The 22,091-nt window shown below is 39.9% G+C and overlaps 1 protein-coding gene across 3 annotated transcripts in view; it reads left to right on the top strand.

Annotated features, from left to right (window-relative positions):
• The window catches only part of Kiaa0319l (KIAA0319-like ortholog), a 111,300-nt gene that overhangs the window by 62,251 nt on the left and 26,958 nt on the right, over positions 1–22,091 (top strand). For all 3 annotated transcript variants that reach the window (XM_005395143.2, XM_005395144.2, XM_005395145.2), the window contains exons 4-7: positions 12,021–12,267; positions 14,626–14,727; positions 18,266–18,363; positions 21,506–21,593. In XM_005395143.2, the coding sequence (XP_005395200.1) occupies positions 12,021–12,267; positions 14,626–14,727; positions 18,266–18,363; positions 21,506–21,593 (535 nt within the window). The remainder of the gene's footprint in view (positions 1–12,020; positions 12,268–14,625; positions 14,728–18,265; positions 18,364–21,505; positions 21,594–22,091) is intronic.

The raw sequence follows: 22,091 nt of genomic DNA, 5'->3' as shown, positions 1-22,091 counted from the left end.
TCTTTCTTTCTTTCTTTCTTTTTTTGAGAAGAGTCTTGCTCTGTAGTCCAGGATGGCCTTGAACTCATTATGTAGCCCAGGTTGGCCTTGAACTCATGGTGATCATCCTGCCTCAGCCTCCCAAGTGCTGGGATAATAGGCATGTGCCACTCCTCCTGGTGTTATTACTTTTCTTCTGCTTCTGACATCCTGGGCTCTGATTGAGCATTATACAGCAGCCCAAGTGTGACAGTGTCCGACAGACACATAGGCCACCTCTGCAGTTTGTTTGCATCTGTGAATGATCATAATGCAAGGTTCATTCATAATGTGAGGTCCCTTCATATCTGTGAAGACTTGTAACTTGTGTTTTCATAAGTCAGAAACTTAACTGTATAGGCCATTTGGGGAGGGGATCAAGTGGGCTGTTGGACTTAATGTCCAAGGTCATGGGGTCTGGATGCCCCCTTATCTCCCTGGGCATTGTCCTCATATAGGCTCAAATCAATTGGTTATTGCCATCCCTGCTGCCCCATACCAAGGGGAAGCGAAATGTAGCACTGGCTTGGAATTTGTGGATGGTTGCACCCTTGCATCAAGGGGTAGAGGAGGAGCACCTTACACTCCAGCAGGGGTCTGCTTGCTCCCAGGTTGGAAAATCATTCAGTGTTTTTCATCAAATAGTTTCCTGCCCTTCCTCTTTTCAAAATGCCTGTTAGAAATGTATTGAATTTTATTTCAGTTTTCTGTTCATTTCTTTCCAGGCTTTTTCTTTCTCTTTCCTATTGAATAGTTCCTATTTAAAATTTTTCAATTTGCTAAGCTTTTCTTTTACATAGTCTAAATCTGCCATTAAGTCCCCACAGCATATTTATCATGTCAACATCTCAAAGTTTGCTTTGGCCTCTTTGATGTCTTTCATATCCCTACTTTACACAATAGCAGTCCCTCCTTATTTCTGAGGAATATGTTCCAAGACCCCAAGTGGATGCATAAAACTGCAGACATTACTGAACCCTATAAAGACTGTTTTTTTTTCCTGTACATACATACCTATGATAAAGTCTAATTTATAAATTAGGCCTTATAAGAGACTGGGTTAGCCAGCTTTCTGTCACTATAACAAAATACCTGAGATAATCAACTTATAAAGCAGAAGGATTATTTTGGCTCACATTTTTTGGTAGTTACAGTTCTTGGTTGCTTTTCTTATCACTTATGGGCCTATGGTGGCACAGTACATCATTGAAGTGTGTGACAGAGAAGGCTTGTTCACCTCATGGTGACCAGGAAGCAAAAAGAGGAAGAGGAAGGGCCAGGGTCCCAACATCCCTTTAAAGCCATGCCTTTGCTGACCTAACTTCCTCCAGTTAGGCCCCAATTCCTGAAGGTTCTACCATCTCCCAGTAGTACCATAGGCTGAGGAAACCTATGGGCTTTTGTGTGATATTTCCAATCCAAACTTTAACAGAGACTAATAGCAATAGCTAATAATGCAATACAACATTTACTGTTTCAAGTAAAATAAGATTTATTGAAGATAAGCACTACACTATCATGATAGTTGATCTGATGTAGTAGCAGGATGGCTATTAAATGACTAGTGGATAGGTAGCAGATTTAGCACGGATACACTGGGCAAAGGCATGGTTTACGTCCTGGTCAGAATGGAGGGAGATGACTGGGATTTCATCATGCTACTTTATAATGGTGTGCAATTTAATACCTATTAATTATTTATTTCTGAAATTTTTCATTCACTATGTTAAGACTGCAGTGACCTTGAGTAACTAAAACTACAGAAAACCAAACTAGGGACTACTGTATGCTTAGCCTTTCCTATAGCTTCTTGAATATGTGAAATACAATCATAATAATTATTTTAATATCCTTGTCTACCAGTTATTTCTGGATCAGTTTTTCTTTTTTCCCTTGTGATGCCAAGGATAGAACCCAGGGCCTCATGAGTGTTCTAGAAAAGGTCTATTATCAGTAAGTTACACTCCCAGGTGTGAATTAGTTTTAATTGACTGGTATTTTTTCTTATAATAGGATTCATTTTCCTTTTTCTGAATGTTGTGTTATTTTTGACTAGGTGCCAGGTATTGTAAATTTTACCTAGTAGGGTGCTGGATATTTTTGTATCACCATAGGTGTTCTTGAGTTTTGTTCTAGGATGTGGCTAAACTATTTGAAAACAATTTGATCCTTTTGAAACTTGCTTTAAGGCTTCATCAGGTAAGTCCAGAGCTGTATTTAGTCTGTATGACTGAGGCAGTCTTTAATTAGTACTCTAACAGATGCCCTGTGAATTGAGAAGTTTTCCATAATGACTTTTTTTTTTTTTTAGAATAAATGCTATTCCTAGCCTACGTGAACTTAAATATGGTTCCTCTACTCCTTTTGGGTAGTTTCTCACATATATGAGATGTTCAATACTTAGTTGAAGTATTGAACCTAGTTGAAGACTTGAAGGAGTCTTGTGCAGATCTTTAGACTTCTGTCTTTGTGTAGCTCTCTTTTCTACTGGTCTCCCAGATATATCTTTTCAACCCCAACAGAATGCTGGTCTCTGCTTGGATTCCTCCTTCCTGCACCAGGGCCCACACACTTTCTCTAGCTGGGACAGCCATAAGCCTCACCTTATTTTTCGTTTCTTAGGAATTACTATTTTCATTATTTCATCTCCTACGTCTTTAAAGTTGTCTCATATATTTTGTCTGATTTAAAAAATCCTTTCAGGTAGAAGAATAAATCTGCTCTGTATTATTTATTTCATCTTGATTGGAAGCAGAAGTCCACCATACCCTCCCCCTCTTTATAAACCACTTTGACATTTACCCACAAAACTAATTCCTCAAGACTCATCATTCCAGGCTTCAATTCTAGGAAGCCTTCTCCTATCTTCACTTCTCCAGAGTAGGCTCAGATGTTCTCCTAAATGTGTGCACAATACCCTAACCTCTCTCATTGTATTTTCAGTCCAAGAACATCATGTCAGCTTTCTGTTGCTGTGACAAAATACCTGAGATAAACAACTTAAAAAGAGGAAAAATTTATTTTGGCTTACAGTTTCATGGTCACTAGGCCTCAATGTTTATGGTGAGGTAGAACATCATGACAGAGAGCACATCTGCTCACCTTTACCAGCTGGGAAGCTAGGAAGCAAAGATAGGTAGAGGAAGAGACTGGGTCAAACTATAACTGCCTGGGCACACCCAAACGGCCTATTTCCATCAACTAGGCCCTACCTCCCAAGTTTCCATAACTGTCCAATAATAGCCCATTGAGTTCAAACTAGGTATAGTGGTGCAGGCCTGTAATCCCAGCACTCTGGGAGGCTAAGGCAGGAAGATCACAATTTCAAGCCCAGCTTGGGAACTTAGTGACTTAGTAAGACCTTATCTCAAAATAAAAAATACAAAATGTACTGGAGATGTCACTAAGTGTGGAGGCTCTGGGTTCAGTCCTTACCCCCCCCCCCAAAAAAAAGTATAAGTACCTCAGTGGAATCGTTCATTAGTGAGGTTAGAACCCTCATAGTCCAATCACCTGCCAAGGACCCACCTCTGACCACTGACCAAGCCTTCAGTGCATGAGATTTTGGGGAGCATTTAAGATCTAAACCATAACATGATGCTTGTTATTTAAATGTATTACTTTTAAATATATCCTTTATATTATTCTAAATATATCCAAAAATATATGTTTTGTCTACTTGCATCTTTAGTTACTATTCTAATGTATTTTTGTGCTTTTATTCATGAATATCAGGGGTAGTCTACATTTGCTTTTTCTCCTTAATTCAGTTCTATTTAATCTTCAGCCCTGTGGAATTTGGCTTCTACCAAAGCTACTTTTCTGGCATGACCAGTAACTTCACAATTGCTGGTTGCAGTGTGTTCTACTCAGTTCTTATTTGACTAGGTCTCTCTCCATTAGTTCTTATTAGTTGCAGTTCTTGTAATAAAACACTTTCCTGGTTCTTTTCCTACTTTTTGACCCATAAATTCTTTGTCAGTTTTGTGGACCATTCATCTACTCACATCCTAAGCCTTGGTATTTTCAGATATTCTATTTAGGAACTTCTGTTTTCTTTGCTTAGATGCTTTTTTGTTTGTTTACTTGTCCTTCTTTGTGCCTGTTATGGTTTGTGTCTGCATGTCCCTCCAAAGCCCCATGCAGTCATGGGGCGGGCTTCTAGAGTTTATGATTGATCCATGGTCCAGTGCTGGGGTTATGGTTGTGAGCGCTGCATCCACCCTGGGGCAGGTAGCTCGCATACAATATAAGGAAGGGAAAGAGGCTGCTTGCTGCCACTCTTCCCTTTTATTATTGTTGCTTGTGCTATCTCTGCCCCGCCCTGCCCCCATGAAGTGTTGCCATTTGCCAGTCTGCCTTAGAACCAGCTGGTTATGGACTGAAACCTCCACAAACTGTGAGCTAAGTAAACCTTTCCTTCCTTAATTCTGGGTGTCAAGTATTTTGTTTCAGCAAGGAGAGAAAAGTATCTAAGACAGTGCCTATAGCAACTATCCCTGGGAACCTGAGTCCAAGTCTGAGCTCTATTGGAATTTCCCAGAGGCACTCTAGATTCAGTATGTCTAAGATATAATTTGCTTATTATTTCCTCAAGGTTGCTGTTCTGTAGCCTGTCTTCATTTTTGATGCTACTAACTAGTCCCTCAGTCAGGGTAGAAACATGAGTGTCATCTTAGACTCTTTGCCCCAAATCCCATATCTGTTTCAGCCTTATAAATATTAGAACCTTAATACTTTAAAACATATCTCACAGGAGGAATTTCCAGTAATGATGGCAGAATGAAGTGGTCCCCTGAACCTTCCTACAAATAATAATAAAATGTGTTTTTCAAAAAGTGAAGGAGCTGGTAAGACTCTAGAAGCAGACAGAAGCTAGAGGAAAGTTCAATTTTAAAAAATAAGAACTGGAAGTGATAAGTAGTATGTATTTGCAGCTTTAAAAGTTTCTGCCTGAGGGTGTTCAGTAATCTCCACAGCAGGGGCTGTGGATTTAGCTCAGTGGCACAGCGCCTGTCTGGCAAGCGCGAGGTCATGAGTTCGATTCCTGGTACCAGAAAAAAAAAAAATCTCCGTAGCAGAGGAGAATGGCTGTGGAATGCCTCAGCCTTACTTTCTTATGATGACCAAGAACAGAGCTCACAATATTAAAAATATATAATAAATATATAATGAATAAATAATTTATATAATATATAAATAAAATATATAAAAATCTGAAAATTTAACAGGAGGACTTTATAAGTGAGAAAACCACAGAAGAGGGTGAACCCCCCAGCTGACTATAAACCACGATCCCTAGTTTAACCTGTGAACTGCGTCTGCCAGGGGAAATGCAGGCAGAGGTCGGAGAGGCACCAGATGAACTTGTGAGTTCACTGCTTTTGTAACTGAGACTCTTTCCTAACCACAGGGAACCTGATGGCAGAAATGTGAAATCTTGTGGGCTGGAGATGTCAGAGGATATAATCTAAGGCTGAAAAGTTAGGGAGGAATTCCCAGAAGCAACAAAAGCAGAGCAAGAACAGCCTCTAAACCTGAATATGATCTCTGGCCAAATTCTTGTCCTGTCATCAACTGCACAGGCAAAAAAGCAGCTGTAAAAATTACATAGAGCGATATCAGTTGTTGAACATTGCAGGAGAGGCAAGGTCTCCAGTTTAGTCCAGCTGAGTTACTTGCCTATGCGGGCGGGTGGGGTGGGGAACAGTTCCAAAGAAAACACAATAAAATCCAGAGCCACATGTTCTAGACAGAATGTCCAGCAAAGGAACATAAAGAGTAGCATATACTCTGCAGGGGAAGGTAATCAAGAAAAACGAACTCAAAGTTGACTCAAGATGTCTTGGCTACTGATTTCAACATCTGAATCAACTTGGAGCTGGATTCTGTTGACTGCCTTTTCCCCTGGGTGTATTTCATTCCTTCCCCCTCGTATATAATATCTCTTATGTCTCTCAGAGAGAGAGAGAGAGAGACAGACAGACAGACAGAGACACACACACAGAGAAAGACAGAGAGAGAGACAGAAAGCAAAATAAATGGTTTTAATAAGGCGTATAAGCAACCTTTGGCCAAATCAGTACTACTGACTACTAAACTGTGCAGACTTAGGAAGCCAAGCTAAAACAAACACAAGAGTAAAAAGACTGGGTCTTGCCTAATGAAACCCTAGGTTCAATCCCTAGGAGTAGATGTATATGTAAATAAATAGATAAATAGAAAATAAAAGAGAAAAACTGAGCCAAGACATCTGTAGCAGCATACTGTAGGGAAGTCATGTTCTGCATTTGAAGTACAGGAAGTTACTAAAAATATTCAGCAGCCCGTCAGAATAATAAAACTGAATCCAGAGTTTCTGCATTATATTACTTAAGATGTACACTTTCTAACCAAGTATTATGAGACTTGAAAAAAATCAGGAAAGTGTGACCCATGTTCACTGGGAGAAATTAGTTAAGAGAAATGGATTCTGAGTGGTTTCAGCCATTAGATTATAATAGACAAAGACATCAAGGTTACTGTTAAAGGGGCTGGGGATTTTTAGCTCAGCAGCAAAGTGCATACCTGGCAAGCGCAAGGTTGTGAGTTCGATTCCTAGTACCAGAAGAAAACCGAAACCAAAAAAAAAAAAAAAAAAGGGGTTACTGGTAAAAATGTGATTTAACAATTGGCTGGGTGATGGCACACCCTTGTAATGCCAGCATTTGGGAGACCAAGGTAGCAGGATTATGAGTTACAGTCAGTCTGGGGGGCTTAGTGAGAGAGACCCCCATCTCAAAAAAAAAAAAAAAACAATTAAAAAAGCCTCAGTTGTGATTCAGTTTAAAAGCCCTGAGTTCAGTCCCTACTACCCTAAAAATCAATCAATAAAATAACTGTTTCCAGTTTTAAAGAAAAATGAGGTGACAGTTATTTAAGTAGGGAAATATCTCTAACCACTTTTATTCAACCTTGTATTGAAGGTCTTTTTATTGTGATAATGCTAGAAAAGGAATTGCAAGAAATACGATTGCTAATGAAGAACCAAAGCTGCCATTATTTACTGAAGATGTGACTATGCACCTAAAAAATTCCAAGGAATCTACATAAAATTTATCAAGACTGTAGGGTAGGGGCTGGGGATTTAGCTCAGCGGCACAGCATCTGCCTGGCAAGCACAAGGTCCTGGGTTCGATTCCTGGTACTGGAAGAAAAACAAAAACAAAAATTTAAAAAAAGACTTTAGGGTATAAGATCAACATACAGACATCAACTGTGTTTGTATATTAGCAATGAGAACTTGGGAATTGATGTTCAAAAACATGTACAATATCCCCAAAGCATGAAATACTTAGGGATAACTTTAACAAAGTATGTGTAACAACTACATGCTCAAAACTACAAAACATTGCTGAGAGAAATTTGAAAGCTAAATAAATGGAAAGATGAACCTTTGGAATGGTTGATTGCTGTTGTCTGTCCCTGTGCACCCTGCAGTTCCTCTGGAACCTCAGCATTTTGCTTTATTTGGGAATATTTACAAATAATAGGATGTTTCTAATTACGGATCTAGAAATGAAATCATCAGTGTTTAGGATTCCAGATCTATGACTGGTGACCATACAAAAAAGAAAAGGGACATTTGGATACACAGAGGCAAAGAAAAGAACGGCGAGGATGGAGGCAGAGATTAGAGCTGTGTTGCCACAAGGAAAGCTGAATACCTGTTGGAGCGGGAAGAGACAAGGAAGGAAGTTCCTCGGGCCTCCAGAAGGACTGCGCCCCTGCCGGAGCCTTGACTTCAGACTTCAGGCCTCCAGAATTGTGAAATCTTTCTGTTGTTTCCAGCTGCAAAGCTTATTGGTCATTTATCAATAGCTCTGGGAAATGAATATAACCATGTTCATGGACTGGGACCTAGAATGATCAAAACAATTTTGAAAAAGAACAACAGGACTTCAAACCAACTAATTTTAAGACTTACTTTAAACCTATAGTAATTAAGCTAATGGTATTGGTGTAAAAATAGACTAAGCTGACAGGCCCACAAATGCATCCATGTATGTATCATCAGTTGATGTGCCAAAGGCAGTGCAGTGGGGGAGGGATAATTCTCCAACAGCCAGAGCAATTGGAAAATGACTTATGAAAACATGAACCACTGACTCTTCTTACAGTACAGAAAACAACTCAAAATGGATCATAGGCCTAAGCTAAAGAGCTTTAGTTATAAAATTGTAAAGGAATTGAATAAGAACAGGGGGAAAGTTTTATGATCTTGATTTGATGAAGATTTCTTAGATAAGTCACTAAGAATGTAAACTATAAATGAATAAAATGTTAAGTTGGGGAGCCAGGCGTGGTGGTACACGCCTGTTATCCCAGCACTCGGGAGACTGAGGCAGGAGGATCATTAGAGTTCGAGGCCAGCCTGGGCTACAAAGTGAGCTCAAAGCCAGCCTGAACTGCATAGTGAGACTCTGTCTCAAAAAGAAAAAAAAAAAAAAGTTAAGTTGGAACTCATCTTTGCTAATCAAAACATAGTGCTAGTTGGCTTCAGTAGCACATACTATAATCCTGGCTCCTCAGGAGGCTGAGATAGGAGATTACAAGTCTCAGGCTAGCCTGGGCAATTTAGACCCTGTGTCAAAATAAAAAAGAGCTGAGACTGTAGCTCAGTGATAAATTGCTTGCTTAGCATGTATGAGACCCTGAATTCAATCCCTAGTACTAGGTGGGAGGAGTTAAGAATATAAACAAGAAAGCTTTAGCCTGGAAAGCATAAATTATATATCTGACAAAGGACCTGTTTATAAAATAAATGAAGAGTTCTTATAACTCACATAGAAAACTAATAACCCATTTTTAAAAATGGGCAAAATATTTGAACAGATAGTCAACCAAAGATTATACAGATGTCCAAAAACACATGAGAAGACGTTCACCATTATTACACATTAGGAAAATACTAATGAAAACTATAGTGAGATGCTACTACATTCTTTAGAATGACTAAAATTAAAAAGACTTCCACACCAAATTCTGGCAAAGTTATAGGATAACTGGAATGCCCACATTAATGGTAGTGCTGTGTAATAGTTATACCAACACTCAAAAATCATTCAGTATTTTTAAAAAAAATTAAAGAGAACCTTGGATATAAGCAGGCATAACACTCATTAAGTATTTACCTGAAAGAAAAGAAAGGATATGTCCATATAAAGATTTGTGTAGGAATGATTATAGAAGCTGAGTTTGTAATGGCCAGAAGTTGGAATCAGTCCAACTGTCCATCTATGTAGGTTAATGAGTAAACAAATTATGGTCTATTCATATAGCAGAACACTATTCAGCATTAATAAGAATTATAGATACAACATGTGTGACTAACACAATAATTTTGCCGGTGAGATAAGCCAGTTAAAAAAATACATACTTCATGATTCCATTTAAATGAAATTTTAGAAAATACAAACAATTTGTAGTGATAGGAAGCAGAGACTGGTACCTTGGGGAATATGAATGGAGAAAAGAAGGGATTGCAAAGAAGCATGGGAATCTTTTGAAGGGATAGAAATGTTCATTATCTTGATTATAGTGATGGTTGCAGAGGTGTATGGACTTATCAAATTATATACATTAAATATGTTCAATTTATTGTAGGTCAATTATACCTTAACATTTTTTTTTAAATGGGCAAAAATTTGAATAAACTTCACCAAAGAAAAAATAATCAATAAGCACTTGGAAATATGTTCGGCATCATTAGACATCAGGCAAATGCAAATTAAATCACAGTAAGATACCATTTCATAACCACTAGAATGACAAGAACTAAAAAGACCAAGGAATAAACCAAGTGTTGAAGTTGTGGAGCAACTGGAACTCTTGTAGGCTGCTGATGGAAATGCAAGATGGTACAGTAATCTTTGAGTAATGGTTCACAGTGTCTTAGAAAGTTAGACATGTACTTATACATAACCAGAAAGTCTACTCCCAAGTATTTACCCACATGTTTTCAGAAATACATGTTTTTGGAAAAATGTATAACATCTTTATAATAGCTGAGAACTGGAAACAACTCTCCATTGATAGATGGATGGAAAACAAATTTTGGTGTATCTCTGTAATTTTACGGAACACTATTCAACAGTGAAAAGAATGTACTACTGATACATACAATATCTTGAACAAATCTCAAAAGTACATTGAATAAAAGCAGCCAGAAACAAAAAATAGGCCAGGTGTGACACACCAGGAATTCCAGCATTTGAGAGGACCCGGCACTGAGGCAGGAGGATCACCACAAATTTATGGCCAGCCTGAACTACATAGTGAGACCTCATCTAAAAAAAAGTATGTGTATGATTTCTTTCATATGAAATTTAAGAAAAGCCAAACTAATCGTAACTGTAACAGAAAACAAATCAGTGAATGCCTAAGCCTTGAAGTCAAGGTAAGAATTTACAGAAAGGGGCATGAGTAAACTTTTGGGACCAAAAAATGTTCTCTCTCTTAATTGTAGTTATGTGGGCATATGCATTTGTCAAAAGATTGGCTTTATCTTCTTGAAGTGTATGCTGTTGACTATGTGAATTGTTTCCACTGTGTTTGTAAGACTGCCGTTACCACCCTTATCTAGCCACTCACCATTTCTCATTCGGGTGAGAGAAAAGTGGCATGCCTGCCGTCACTTTGCTTCTTCAAACCCATACTTTTATGACAGGACCTGTACAACAGATGTGTCAATTGTCGCTTCCCTACACATCATGCTTTAGTTGCTCACCACCTTGGTTCCTTAAAGTGGCCTGCAGCACCTTCTGTCTGGCTTTGGCTTTACTCTCTGCCTCTCCACCTCTTGGTTCCCAGCAAACACATGATAATTTCCTTTCTTCATCCTCTCACCTTGCCCTTTTTTGTGTGTGTAGTAAACAACATTTTAGCCTTTAAAACCCAGCTTAGAACTCTTCTTGTCTGGGAAGACTTTTTCTTTTTTAAAAAATGCCATCCCTAACCATACCCCCTTCACTCCAGGGGAGGGGCGTTATTACCTTCAGATTGTTTCTTTTGCATACCGTAACTTTCATAGGTACGTTAAATATTTCGATGTATTATGTTTTTATGTCAGATTAATAATCTATTTCTGTCCAGGGTGAACAGGTACCTGCGGATGACTAGAAAAGTAAGAGAAACTAGAAAAACAAGACAGGATCAAGGGGCTTACCTCTTGGACTGCAGCCCTGATTACCATTTTCATAACCTTTTATTGAGAAAGAACAAAGGAGGCAGCCGAGGAACTGGAGGATATCAACTGTTTTAGCAAGGACAGTACAACTCAATTATCACAGGAATGAGACTTGACTAGTTAGCCATCATGTTATCATTCCTTAGGGCATATCTCAGCAAAGCATCTAGTGTTGACCCCAGGGCTTTCAATGCTTTTGCTAGACTTCCTACAGAACCCAACAATCAAGGCTTGGTCAGGCCTGAGGCAATACATTGAAAGAATAACTAAAGAATGTCCTTCTCCACATTTTTACTTCTCTTTCCCCCACTTGTTGTGAGGAAAATGATTAGTTTCATTTATATTTTTGATCCACAAGGCCTGTTCCACAATAGAGGCTCAATAAGTATTTATAGAATGATTTAATATAAATGCTCACACAAGAAGCTAAAAGTGTACCGATAGCATGGTTATTACTATTTCGTTTTAAATGAAATTCTACACAGAAAAAAAAAACTGAGATTTATATCCACTTTTTTTTTTTTTTCTAGTTCTGGGCATCAAACCCAGGGCCTGCACCGCAGTAGGCAAGTGCCATACCACCACTGAGCTAAACCCCCAGCCCTTACATCAACATTTAGCACTAGTTGTTTTTGACTGGTGAGATGAATTTCTTTTAGTATTTTTGGCATTTTGACATTTTTTGAGAAATTATTTAATGTGCTATTGGTTCATAAGACATAAACTGAGAAACTGTGACTTTTGCCTACTCAAATTAATTTTTGCATTTCTTTAGGTCCATAATGGAGTTACAAGCTCCATTCCCTTAACTACGGACCTGACTGCAGAGATTTCTGGTTGGTCAAAGAATGATTCAGTGCAACCTGAAACATCAGAGGATCTGGGTACTACACTCAGCACCCAGCAAGTAAACCGTCCTGGGAAAACCCACACTGCTGCCCCTCTTCCAGTGGCTCCCTCCTACAGTTATGCTACCCCGACCCCTCGAGCCTCTTTCCAGAGCACCTCAGCATCGGCACCAGGTGACCCTTTGCTCCTGCCCTTGGAGAGAAAATGGGAAAGCAGAACATTTGATCAGTGTCCTCTTTCAGAGAGAGGAACAGAGCGATGGATGACTTAAATTCTGTATGTTAAGAAAAAAATACCCCTGTCAGTGCCTTTGTAATCATGGGACTTGGGGCTCTAAATCTCTTCCTCAGCAGGTCCCCAGCCTGTGGAATTTTATGAGGCTCATTTTCCCAGAGTCAAGTTCCACTGTGGCTTAAAGGCAGGAGGTTCAATTAAGTAATGTTCAAGGGATCAAGCAGAGGCTGCTAGGAAGAAAGAGCCGGATCACTGCACCTGTTCGCCTTCTGAAAGGCTGTTTGTAGGTCAGATTATTTGTCTGTCTGATTTTTAGAGCGTCTTCATTTTTAAAGCAGCCCATGGGGAGATTTACACGTAGAGTATTACTTTAGTAGGTCTTTGCTTCACGGGTGCTGGTCTGAGGAATAAGGAGGAAATGAGTAGTCCATGGTTTATAGTTAACCTTGAAAAAATCAAGAGGGTCATGCAAAGCCAGTAAAAAACAAATTTTTGCCCATTTTCAATTTCCCAGGATCTCCTTTCATGGTAATACAAAATAAAATTTTACGGTTTCAATCCTGACACACCAGAATAATTTTTTGTGTTCAGACCAGATGTCTGTAATTTTCAGTGTAATTGTGAAGGGGTTGGGTGGTACTGTATTGATTAACCATTTTGTGGTCCATTGTACTTTTTGTGAGTATAGTGGTTTCCCTTTATTCTTTTATTTTTCTTAAAGTCGCTTCAGAGAGCTCTTATTCCATCTCCTGGGGGCATCCAGAGACTGCAGCTTCCATAAAGGATGGTTTCATTTTTCTTGAGGTGCAATGTTCCAAAAGAGAAGCAGATAAATCTCAAGTTTCATATTTATCTAGGAAGCCCTTCTCACCTCCTGGTCTTGAAATACGAGCCGCCCAGCCTGTTGTTTGCTTTAAGCCCTCTTAATGTTGGAGTCTCATACAAATGAGCCATTACTGTCAGAGAATCTATGAGATTCGTATAACAGTAGTTCTCAGTGGGCTTTAAATATTTTTAGTTACATCCTGGCGGGTGGATGGGAGCTATTGACACCCAGGCTCCAGAGTAGACCATGACTTCCATCGAGCACAAGAGGGAAAATTCACGTAACTGGAGCGAGAATTGGGTCAAAAAGTGATTCAGTGAGATTAGATGATGGCGGTTTTCTAATGCCAAGTTAGGCGATTTGCTTAAGCGTGGTGTGGGATTAGAGGTCTTAAATAGGAGAATAAGCATGGCGGGTGAGTATTGTAGAAAGACTGATAGTGGTAAGGTGGTAAGCAGAATAGACTGAAGTGGGGAGAGCTAATAGAAGGGAAATTAGTTAAGATTCTTGGAATAAACCAGGTGTAGTGGTACATGACTATAATGAGGTAGGAGGATCACTGTGAGTTCGATGCCAGCCTGGGCTACAGAGTGAGTTCAAGGCCAGCCTGAACTACAAAGTGAGACCCTGTCTCAAAAAACAAAACAAAAAATTCTTGGAATAATCTAATTGTGAACAAAAAGTCAAAAGTTGTAGCAGTTGTAATGGAAAGAAAAGTAAGTTCTCTGACATTTGCTTTTTCTTATTTATGTATCTTATTAAAAAGATACCTAACAAAATAGTCAGCTGTGGTAATATATGCCTGTAATGCCAGCACTTGGGAGGCTGAGACGGGAGGATTGCCACAACTTCAAGGCCAGCCTGAACTACATAACAAGATCCTATCTCAGCTCCCCAACTCTGCCCAGAAAGTTACTTACCAGAATAAAGATGATCCTTAAAATAGAATTTGAACTCTGGAAAATAATGTATAAGGAGGACTTAGGGAAATATCCTAGTTAAAATACAGTGGAGAAAAATTCAGAGGGGAAGAAAGAAAAGTGGAACATGGGATGATGATTAACCAAGAGCTATTTAATTAAGGTGCAGGTATCAGCAGGAGTAGATGCCACCAAGGTGATGAATGAGGCTTGTGTCACATTTAGATTTGGTAAGAAACGGCTCATTGATGACCTTGAGAAATCCTTCTCACCGGAAAGGTGAAAGCAGAATCAATCTTCAGGTGATTAGAGAATAAAAATGGTGAGGAAATGAGAACAGTAGCTGAATATCATTCAGGATAAGAGTTTGAGCACAAAAGAGGGAGAGATATAGTCTGGGTCAATTTCTTTTTTTTTTTTTTTTGATTTATTTTCTGGTACCAGGAATCGAACTCACAACCTAACACTTGCCAGGCAGGCGCTGTGCCGCTGAGCTAAATCCCCAGCCCTGGGTCAATTTCTTATCACTAGTATATATGCTTTGTTTCCAGTGGTAAAAGAATTGGTGGTGTCTGCTGGAAAGAGTGTCCAGATAACCCTGCCTAAGAATGAAGTTCAGTTAAATGCGTATGTTCTGCAAGAACCACAGCAAGGTAAAAAAAAAAATCCCTTTACATTCGGATAACATTTCAATTTACAGTTGATATCCACATACCACAACTCACTCTTCACAGTTGTGCAGTGAGGGTATGGGCTATGCTGCAGCATGAGAGCACGCGAGTATCTATGTACAGGAGACAGTGTAGTGTAGTTGAGAGCACTGGCCTTGACATGAAGCCTGAGTGCAAATCCCAGTCGAGCTAGTCACTGGTTGAATGACTTTAAGCAAATGACTTCTTTGAGTTTCTGTTTCTCAGAAAAATTGGAATAACAGTTCCTACTTCACAAGATTAGTTTAAGGGACAAATGAGATATTATATAAATCATCTAGCTCAGTAACTACCAGATAGCTGATGCTTATCAATTGTAGGTCTTATATATTAGATTGTATTTTATTATTGCATTTATTAGATTGCATTTTATTATTTGTTTGTTTGGTTTTTTTTCCGGTACCAGGAATCAAACTCACGACCTTGCACTTGCCAGGCAGGCACTGTACTGCTGAGCTAAATCCCCAGCCCCTACACCCATTTTAAGAACAAGAACCGGGCCTATAATCCCAGCACTTGGGAGGCAGAGGCAGGAGAATTGTTGTGAATTCAAGGCCAGCCTGAACTATATAGTGAGACCTTGTCTCAAAAAAAACAAAACAAAACAACAACAACCAAAAAAAAGAACAAGAAACTAGACTTGGTTTGATCTCTTTAGCTGGGTGTTGTGGTACGTACCTGTAAACCCAGCTGATACTCCGGAGGCTGAGGTAAGAGGACCACAATTTCAAGGCCAGCGTACACAATTTGTCTCAGAATAAAAAAGGCTGGGAATGTAGCTCAGTGTTAACTGAACTTGCCCAGCATGCATAAGGCCCTAGGTTCAGTCAAAAATGATAGCAAAAAACTCCAATAGATTAACCTGTTTATTTTGGCCAAACAACTAGTAAATAGCAGATGTAGAACTTGGAGAGGTTATTCAGGATGATGGCTGTGATGGATTTTTGTCATTTAAAAAATAAACTTGGTTGGGTGTAGTAACACCTGACTGTAATCTCAGCACTTGGGAGGCTGAGGCAGGAGGACCACCTCAAGTTTGAGGCCAGCCTGGGCTATGTAGTGAGTTCAAGGACAGCCTGAACTATATAATAAGACTCTATTAAAAAAAAAAGCTCAATTTGTGTTTAACAAAATTCAGACTTATAAAATATATAAATGAATTGGTAGGTAATTCACTGTTTTAGAAAACCTTTGTAAAGTGACCACCCTTTCATCTTTGAAGTATATGTTAATATATCAAGGTCTGACTTACGAATACAAGTATATTCTCTTAAGAGCCCCTGTGATATGAGTGAAGCATTGTGACATGATCCAGTTGGGTTTATGTTGTTGCCATTAAAGGATCAGGGGCCAGGCATGGTGGCCCGTTCCTGTAATCTCAGCAGCTGGGAGGCTGAGGCAGGAGGATGACTGCGAGTTTGACGCTAGTTTGGGCTACAAAGTGAATTCAAGGCTGGCCTGAGCTGCCTAGTGAAACCCTGTCTCAAAAAGACAGAGAAAAAAAAAGATTAGTCAATCAGAATGTTTCTCTGTATTCAGGATAGATCCTTCCATTTTATAAACACATGTTTTCAAAATTATATTCTTTATTTTGGGGCCTAATACCAAATAGTGTATTTATATAAAAATAGTTCCCTAGAATACAAGTACCTCCTATAATCGGTATTTCTGCTCTCAGATTGAGATTTTATCAGCTTACCTCAGCTTCCTGTAGAGTCGCTCTTTGCTTCCTTACTTGGGTGGCGAGTTAGCCAGAGTGGATTTGGTGGCTGCTGAAGATGGAGGGGAGGGAAGGATCTACGCTGAGCTGTGATCACTTATACTTTCACTCTTGTGGAAGAACTGCTGGGCTTACTGCATTTTTTTCTGACCTGTGTTTCTGTACACATCTCTGAGTTACTGTCACCTAAAGGTCAGTATCACAAATCATCAGATTTTTTTCAACTGCCTTTTGCCTAGCTTCTTCAGCCTTAATCAGACCCATAAAGGTGGGTGATCTCAAGCTTTCCCAGGTTGGGTCCCTGAGGCAGGGCCAACTGTACATGCTCTTCACCCCTTTCCTGCCGTGTGTCAACATGTTAGGGTCCCTGAAGCACCCAGAAGTCTGGTTGCAGAACCACTGCCCTAAAGCATTCCAGTCAGCCGTGTGCCTAACACGGCTACAGTCAGTTGCCTCTACCTCGGGCAGGTTTCTTCCTGTGAGGCATCATTCATCTCCTGAGCTTTTCTGTCCTAGGAATAGCTTTTTATTTTTTCAAATTTGTGTTGATAGCCTTAGATATTATAAAATTATCAGTTCCTCAAACTGGTGTGAGTCTGTTTCCTGTGTGGGAAAACTCCCCAGGTACAGCTGGAAGAAGCGGCTCGCAGCAGGAGTGCTGCCTCTGCCGCCTCTTGGCTGCCCGTCGGATCTGCCCTTCACACGTACGTGTGTGTGAGCAGCCAGGGCTGACGACTGGCCAGAGCAATACTAGCTTGGCAGAGGAAGGAAGATCTTGAGCCCCAGGCTCATAAAATTAAATCTGGTCTTCAGATGAAGGATATCTTGGAATTAGGTTCTGCATACTACTTTAACATTTGAAGGGGCTGGAGATTTAGCTCAGCAGCACAGCACAGCCTGGGAAGTATGAGGTTGCGAGTTCAATTCCCAGTACCAAAAAAAAAAAAAAAAGAAACATTTGAACACATGAAAAGAAGAAAAAAGATGACCTCACATTGCTGAGTATTTGAAGTTCTTTTCTGTTTTTTACGTAGTAATTTACACTAAACCTTCCCACCAAATTCTACCGTTTCCTAGCCAGAAATTTTCTTAAAAAAAAAAAAAAAAAAGACTACTTTTACTGGGGAGGAATTCTACTCTTGTGCTTCCCACTGATATCATCGGAGCTTCAAATGAGGACCATTTACTGCTTCATTTTGTCTTAATTAATTTCAGTGGGGCCTGTTTTAAATGGGCCATGCCCTACCATGTCTGCAGTGTGTTATTTAGCTCAGCAGGAATGAAGTAGCTCTTTTAACTCACCAGGGTGTGATGACCTCAGTGAGAGGAGCATTGTTAGCACTCTGTAAAAAAGCTATTTTTGAACCATGTTATTTAGAAGTCATTGCTGTTCTTTGTTGCAAAAGAAGTTTTGCGAGAAAATGGCCTTTGTTCCTGATGAGTTCATCTGTGGTGGTTGGTAGGGCATATATTTTCTGTGAGGTGCCACATCGTGAGCAGTCTGGGGTTTTTGTAGGGAGCGTTGGCCTGAGGATGGCTGGGGGGCAGAAATGAGCTAGTGCAGAGAGAATGAGAAAGTCCTAAGTGGCTGAGTCAGCAGAATCCGTCTGTCCTTTGACCAGCTGGTTTGGGTTCCCGGTAGGTCTTGGGGTGCAATCTTAAAAACAAAGACCTTGTCAAGATTTAGAAAAGATTTGTTATTGGCAGGCTTTTTGTGTGTAGGTGTGTGTTTTCATGATTTTTGGAACTGCCCTTCTATAGGAGAAACCTACACCTACGACTGGCAGCTGATTACTCATCCGAAAGACTACAGTGGAGAAATGGAAGGGCAACATTCGCAGTTCCTGAAACTATCTAAGGTGAATTTGCTTCCTTTCTGTTGCCGAGCTTAGAGAGTTGACTGTTTTCTAAAATGGATAACATAGAATTTTCTGTCCACACTTAAGTTGTGAAAAATTTTCCAAAAGTGACTCCTCCAAAAGCCTGACTGGCTGACATCCAGTGTTTGTTAGTGTATGATTCTCAAATTTTCATTTATGGCGAGAAGACTGTACCAGCATGGTAGTGATAGCCGAAAATACACACTAAACAGATTTGAAGGGTAGCATAAGGATTTTAGAATTTGGGAGATAAACTAAGTTATTTGTGGCCACATGACTGTGTATGTTGGCTCAGTCCCTCTGGGATTCAGTGTAGTTATTAAGAGCCATAAAAATGTTCATGGTCTTTGGCCCAGCAATCTCATTGATTCATTCATTCAACCGCTGTTCATTGCACAGTGGTTACGTGGCTGCCATGTGGAATTAACCGGTGAGCTAATGATCTTAATGTTCAAGGACAATAGGGTCTCAGCAACACTAACAGGAAGCAGGTAATTACAGCACTTGTTACACTAGGTCAGTGCATGGGGCCATTGGAGGCCTGGGGAGTTAGAGCAGATTTCTTGGAGTTTGCCTGCTTGGGTCATGAAAGGTGACTTCCTGCGTATGAGGTAGAGAGAGGATACCCCTGAGCAGAAGAAACAGTTTGTCCACTGGGCCAAAACCAAGAGAGGAAGTTTGGGGAAAAGGAATGATATGCATGGTTCAAACTGCCTGGACCTCAAGTAGGATAAGAGCAGCAGCGTAAGTGAGTTAGAGAGATGCAGGGGCCAGAGGGGAGACGCTTTGCCACATTAAGGACTTGCAGTCTTATACAGAGGAAATAGGCAATCTTTGAAAGGTTTTAAGCAGGGGAAAGAACTCAGATTTTTAGTTAGAAAGAGTACCTTGTACACAGATTGGACAAGGTAAAACTCCAAATGGGAAGACCAATGAGGAATCTATAGAAAAATTTAGGTAAGAAATGATATTATCCTGAGTAAAAAAGCTAAGTCAATAAATTAAAATGAAAAATGACCTCTTGAGTTTATGCCATGTACCAGACATAGTAGTAATTGTTTCACTTAATTGTTTGTTTTAATTTTCATAACATTCTCAGGTATAGGTATTAATCTCTGTTTACAAATGACAAAACTAAAAATTGAAAAGAAGAAATAGTTTGGGCAAAGTTTGCAGTGCTATTAAATGGTAAGTTTGAGCCAGGCATTGTGGCACAGGCCTGTAATCCAGGCTATTTGGGAGGCTGAGACAGGAGGATCGCAAGTGTGAGGCCAGCTTGGACAACTTAGTGAGACCCTCTCTCAAAATAATAATAAAAAGGGCTAGAGATCTAGCCCAGTGATAGAGCACTTGCCTGGCATGCATGGGGCCTTGTGTTCAATCCTAGCAATTAAAAAAGAGCTAGCCAGGCGGGTGGTGAACGCCTGTAATCCCAGCACTCGGGAGGCTGAGGCAGGAGCATCGTTGCGAGTTCGAGGCCAGCCTGGGCTACAAAGTGAGCTCAAGGTCAGCCTGAACTGCATAGTGACATCCTGTCTCAAAAAAAAAAAAAAAAAAAAAAAAAAAAAGAAGAGCTAAAGCTTTCTACCTCCAGCCCATGCTTTAATAACTGCTATGATGAGTGGTCAAGACATAAGATGATAGCAGTGTGGGTGAAGATGAGTGAGTGGGTTTGAGAAGTAGTGTGAAGGTCAACTTGATAAAATGTGCTGGTCAGATAATGGGGTTGGGGTGGGCTGGGAGGAGAAGTTTCGGATAATTGTAGCTTTTCGGCCTAGACACCTAGGGGGAAATGCACTGAAGGGTGGAGCGTAGAAAGAGTAGTGGGTTTGAGGGTCTGGGCAGAGTAAGTCTGAGGTACTAGCAAGATATGTGAGTGAAGCTGGTCCTGCTCGATGCTGGGGGAAAGCGGCAAGAGACCAGGAGAGAAGTCTAGGATAGAGAGATGAAAGTGCACATCAGCCTCAGGTCGTAATGGAAGCCATAGTCGTAGATGGGATCAATTAGGGAAAGTGTATGGGGTGAAGAAATAAGCAGAATGAGGTTGGGGTCTCGGGGCATGTTGTTCACTAAGGGGTGGAAGGAACAGAAGGAAATGAGGAATGGGTAGAGAGGGAAAGCCCAGAAGGACAAGTGGTGAAAACTGCTACATGTGGTCAGTCAGTATTTAACCGAAGAAGATAATTGAAAGATGAGGGAGGAGCGGAGAGGAAGGGGAAGGGGAAGGAAAAGAGGAAGACGGAGACAAAGATGAAGACAAAGACGAAGAGAAAGAGAAAGAAATTATTCTCCTCAAAGGTGTTTGTGGTGTTAAAACTTAGGGAATAGCCCAAGTAGCAAAAAATGTAAGCTTAATTCTTACATATATTATTCTGTGGTCATTACAATGATATTGAAAAGTCTTTATCATAATGGGGAAAAGTCTTGTGGTAATGAATAGAAGAAATAACAATAAAATGTTTGATATCCAGGAATTTAGCTAAACCCTAAATACCCCTGAAATCTGAGCTCCTGAAAGGTAGAGTCACAGTCAAACTCCAGGCTTAGGGCCTGACACATGATTGGTTTTCAGTACAAGTTTGTGGAATGAATGAAGTATATAAAACTGTTTTTTTAATCTGGTCAAGGAGTAGAAGGAAACAGAGAAATATGATGAGTTGATATGTTAAAGGAGTGAAATTATGGGTGATTTGGGTTTTCTTTCCCCCTTATGTTTATACATAGTAGAAATCAGGAGGGGAAAATTTTCAGATATTTGGGAACTATTTGGTGTTTTTACAAGATGTTTTTCTTTGAAAAGATGATTATTTTAATTTCATAACTCTGTGAAGTAGGATGGTTGGGCCCTTAATGTTCTTCTCAGAAGAAAATGGGTGTACAGAGAGATTGAAATCCCTTCTGTTGTTCTAGAGGCAGCTAGTAATAAGATTCACATTAAAAGCTGTATTTCTTTTTAGTTTAACTCATTCTTTAACATTTTCAGCTAGTTTCCATTTTCTGTTTTGAAATTAGGGTAAGAAAAGAGTGCAAGATTCAGCATGAAAAGCTCGGATGTGTATGTTGTTTTAAATACAGTTGCTGCTCTTTGTGGTGTCTAAACGATCTTCTCTTGCTTCTGCAGCTGACTCCAGGCCTCTATGAGTTCAAAGTGATAGTAGATGGTCAAAATGCACATGGGGAAGGCCATGTGAATGTGACGGTAAAGCCAGGTATGTGTTTCCAGTCCTGCTGTGTACCATTTCTCCCTTTGCAAGACTCATGAGGAGACAGAGATTTGACTCTGGGACTTTTAGTTGCCCCTGTTTTGTGTGTGATATATTTATTGGGCAGTTCATAGTTCAGGGTAATAAAAGGATATAGCAACAAAGTACATATTTGTTCCAAATATTCTAGTTGAAACACTGGGCTGGGCAGGGAAGCATCAGTCACTGGGTCTACAGTGCAGCATTGTCAGAGCAATAGCCTGTTTACTCTCTGGTAGAACTTCTCAAGTGGGCTGTGCTGAAAAGGATCATGTGTTATAGTTAAGAGACACAAGGAAGCCAGGAACACAGGAGAAGGATAGAGAAGGAAAACTGGCCAAGTGCCCAGCTCTTTCTGATCTCTTTCCAAAGATATGGCCTTTGTACACAGAATTTCTCACTTACGCCCTACTAATCTCCAACTTGGAAATCAAATCCATCCTGTTGTTCTTTTTTTTTTTTTTT

Source organism: Chinchilla lanigera, unplaced genomic scaffold, assembly GCF_000276665.1.
Source record: "Chinchilla lanigera isolate Chin_1 unplaced genomic scaffold, ChiLan1.0 scaffold00051, whole genome shotgun sequence".
NCBI classification, from domain to species: domain Eukaryota; kingdom Metazoa; phylum Chordata; class Mammalia; order Rodentia; family Chinchillidae; genus Chinchilla; species Chinchilla lanigera.
The sequence above is the reverse complement of the archived record's forward strand: the minus strand, read 5'-3'. Positions and strand labels throughout refer to the sequence as shown.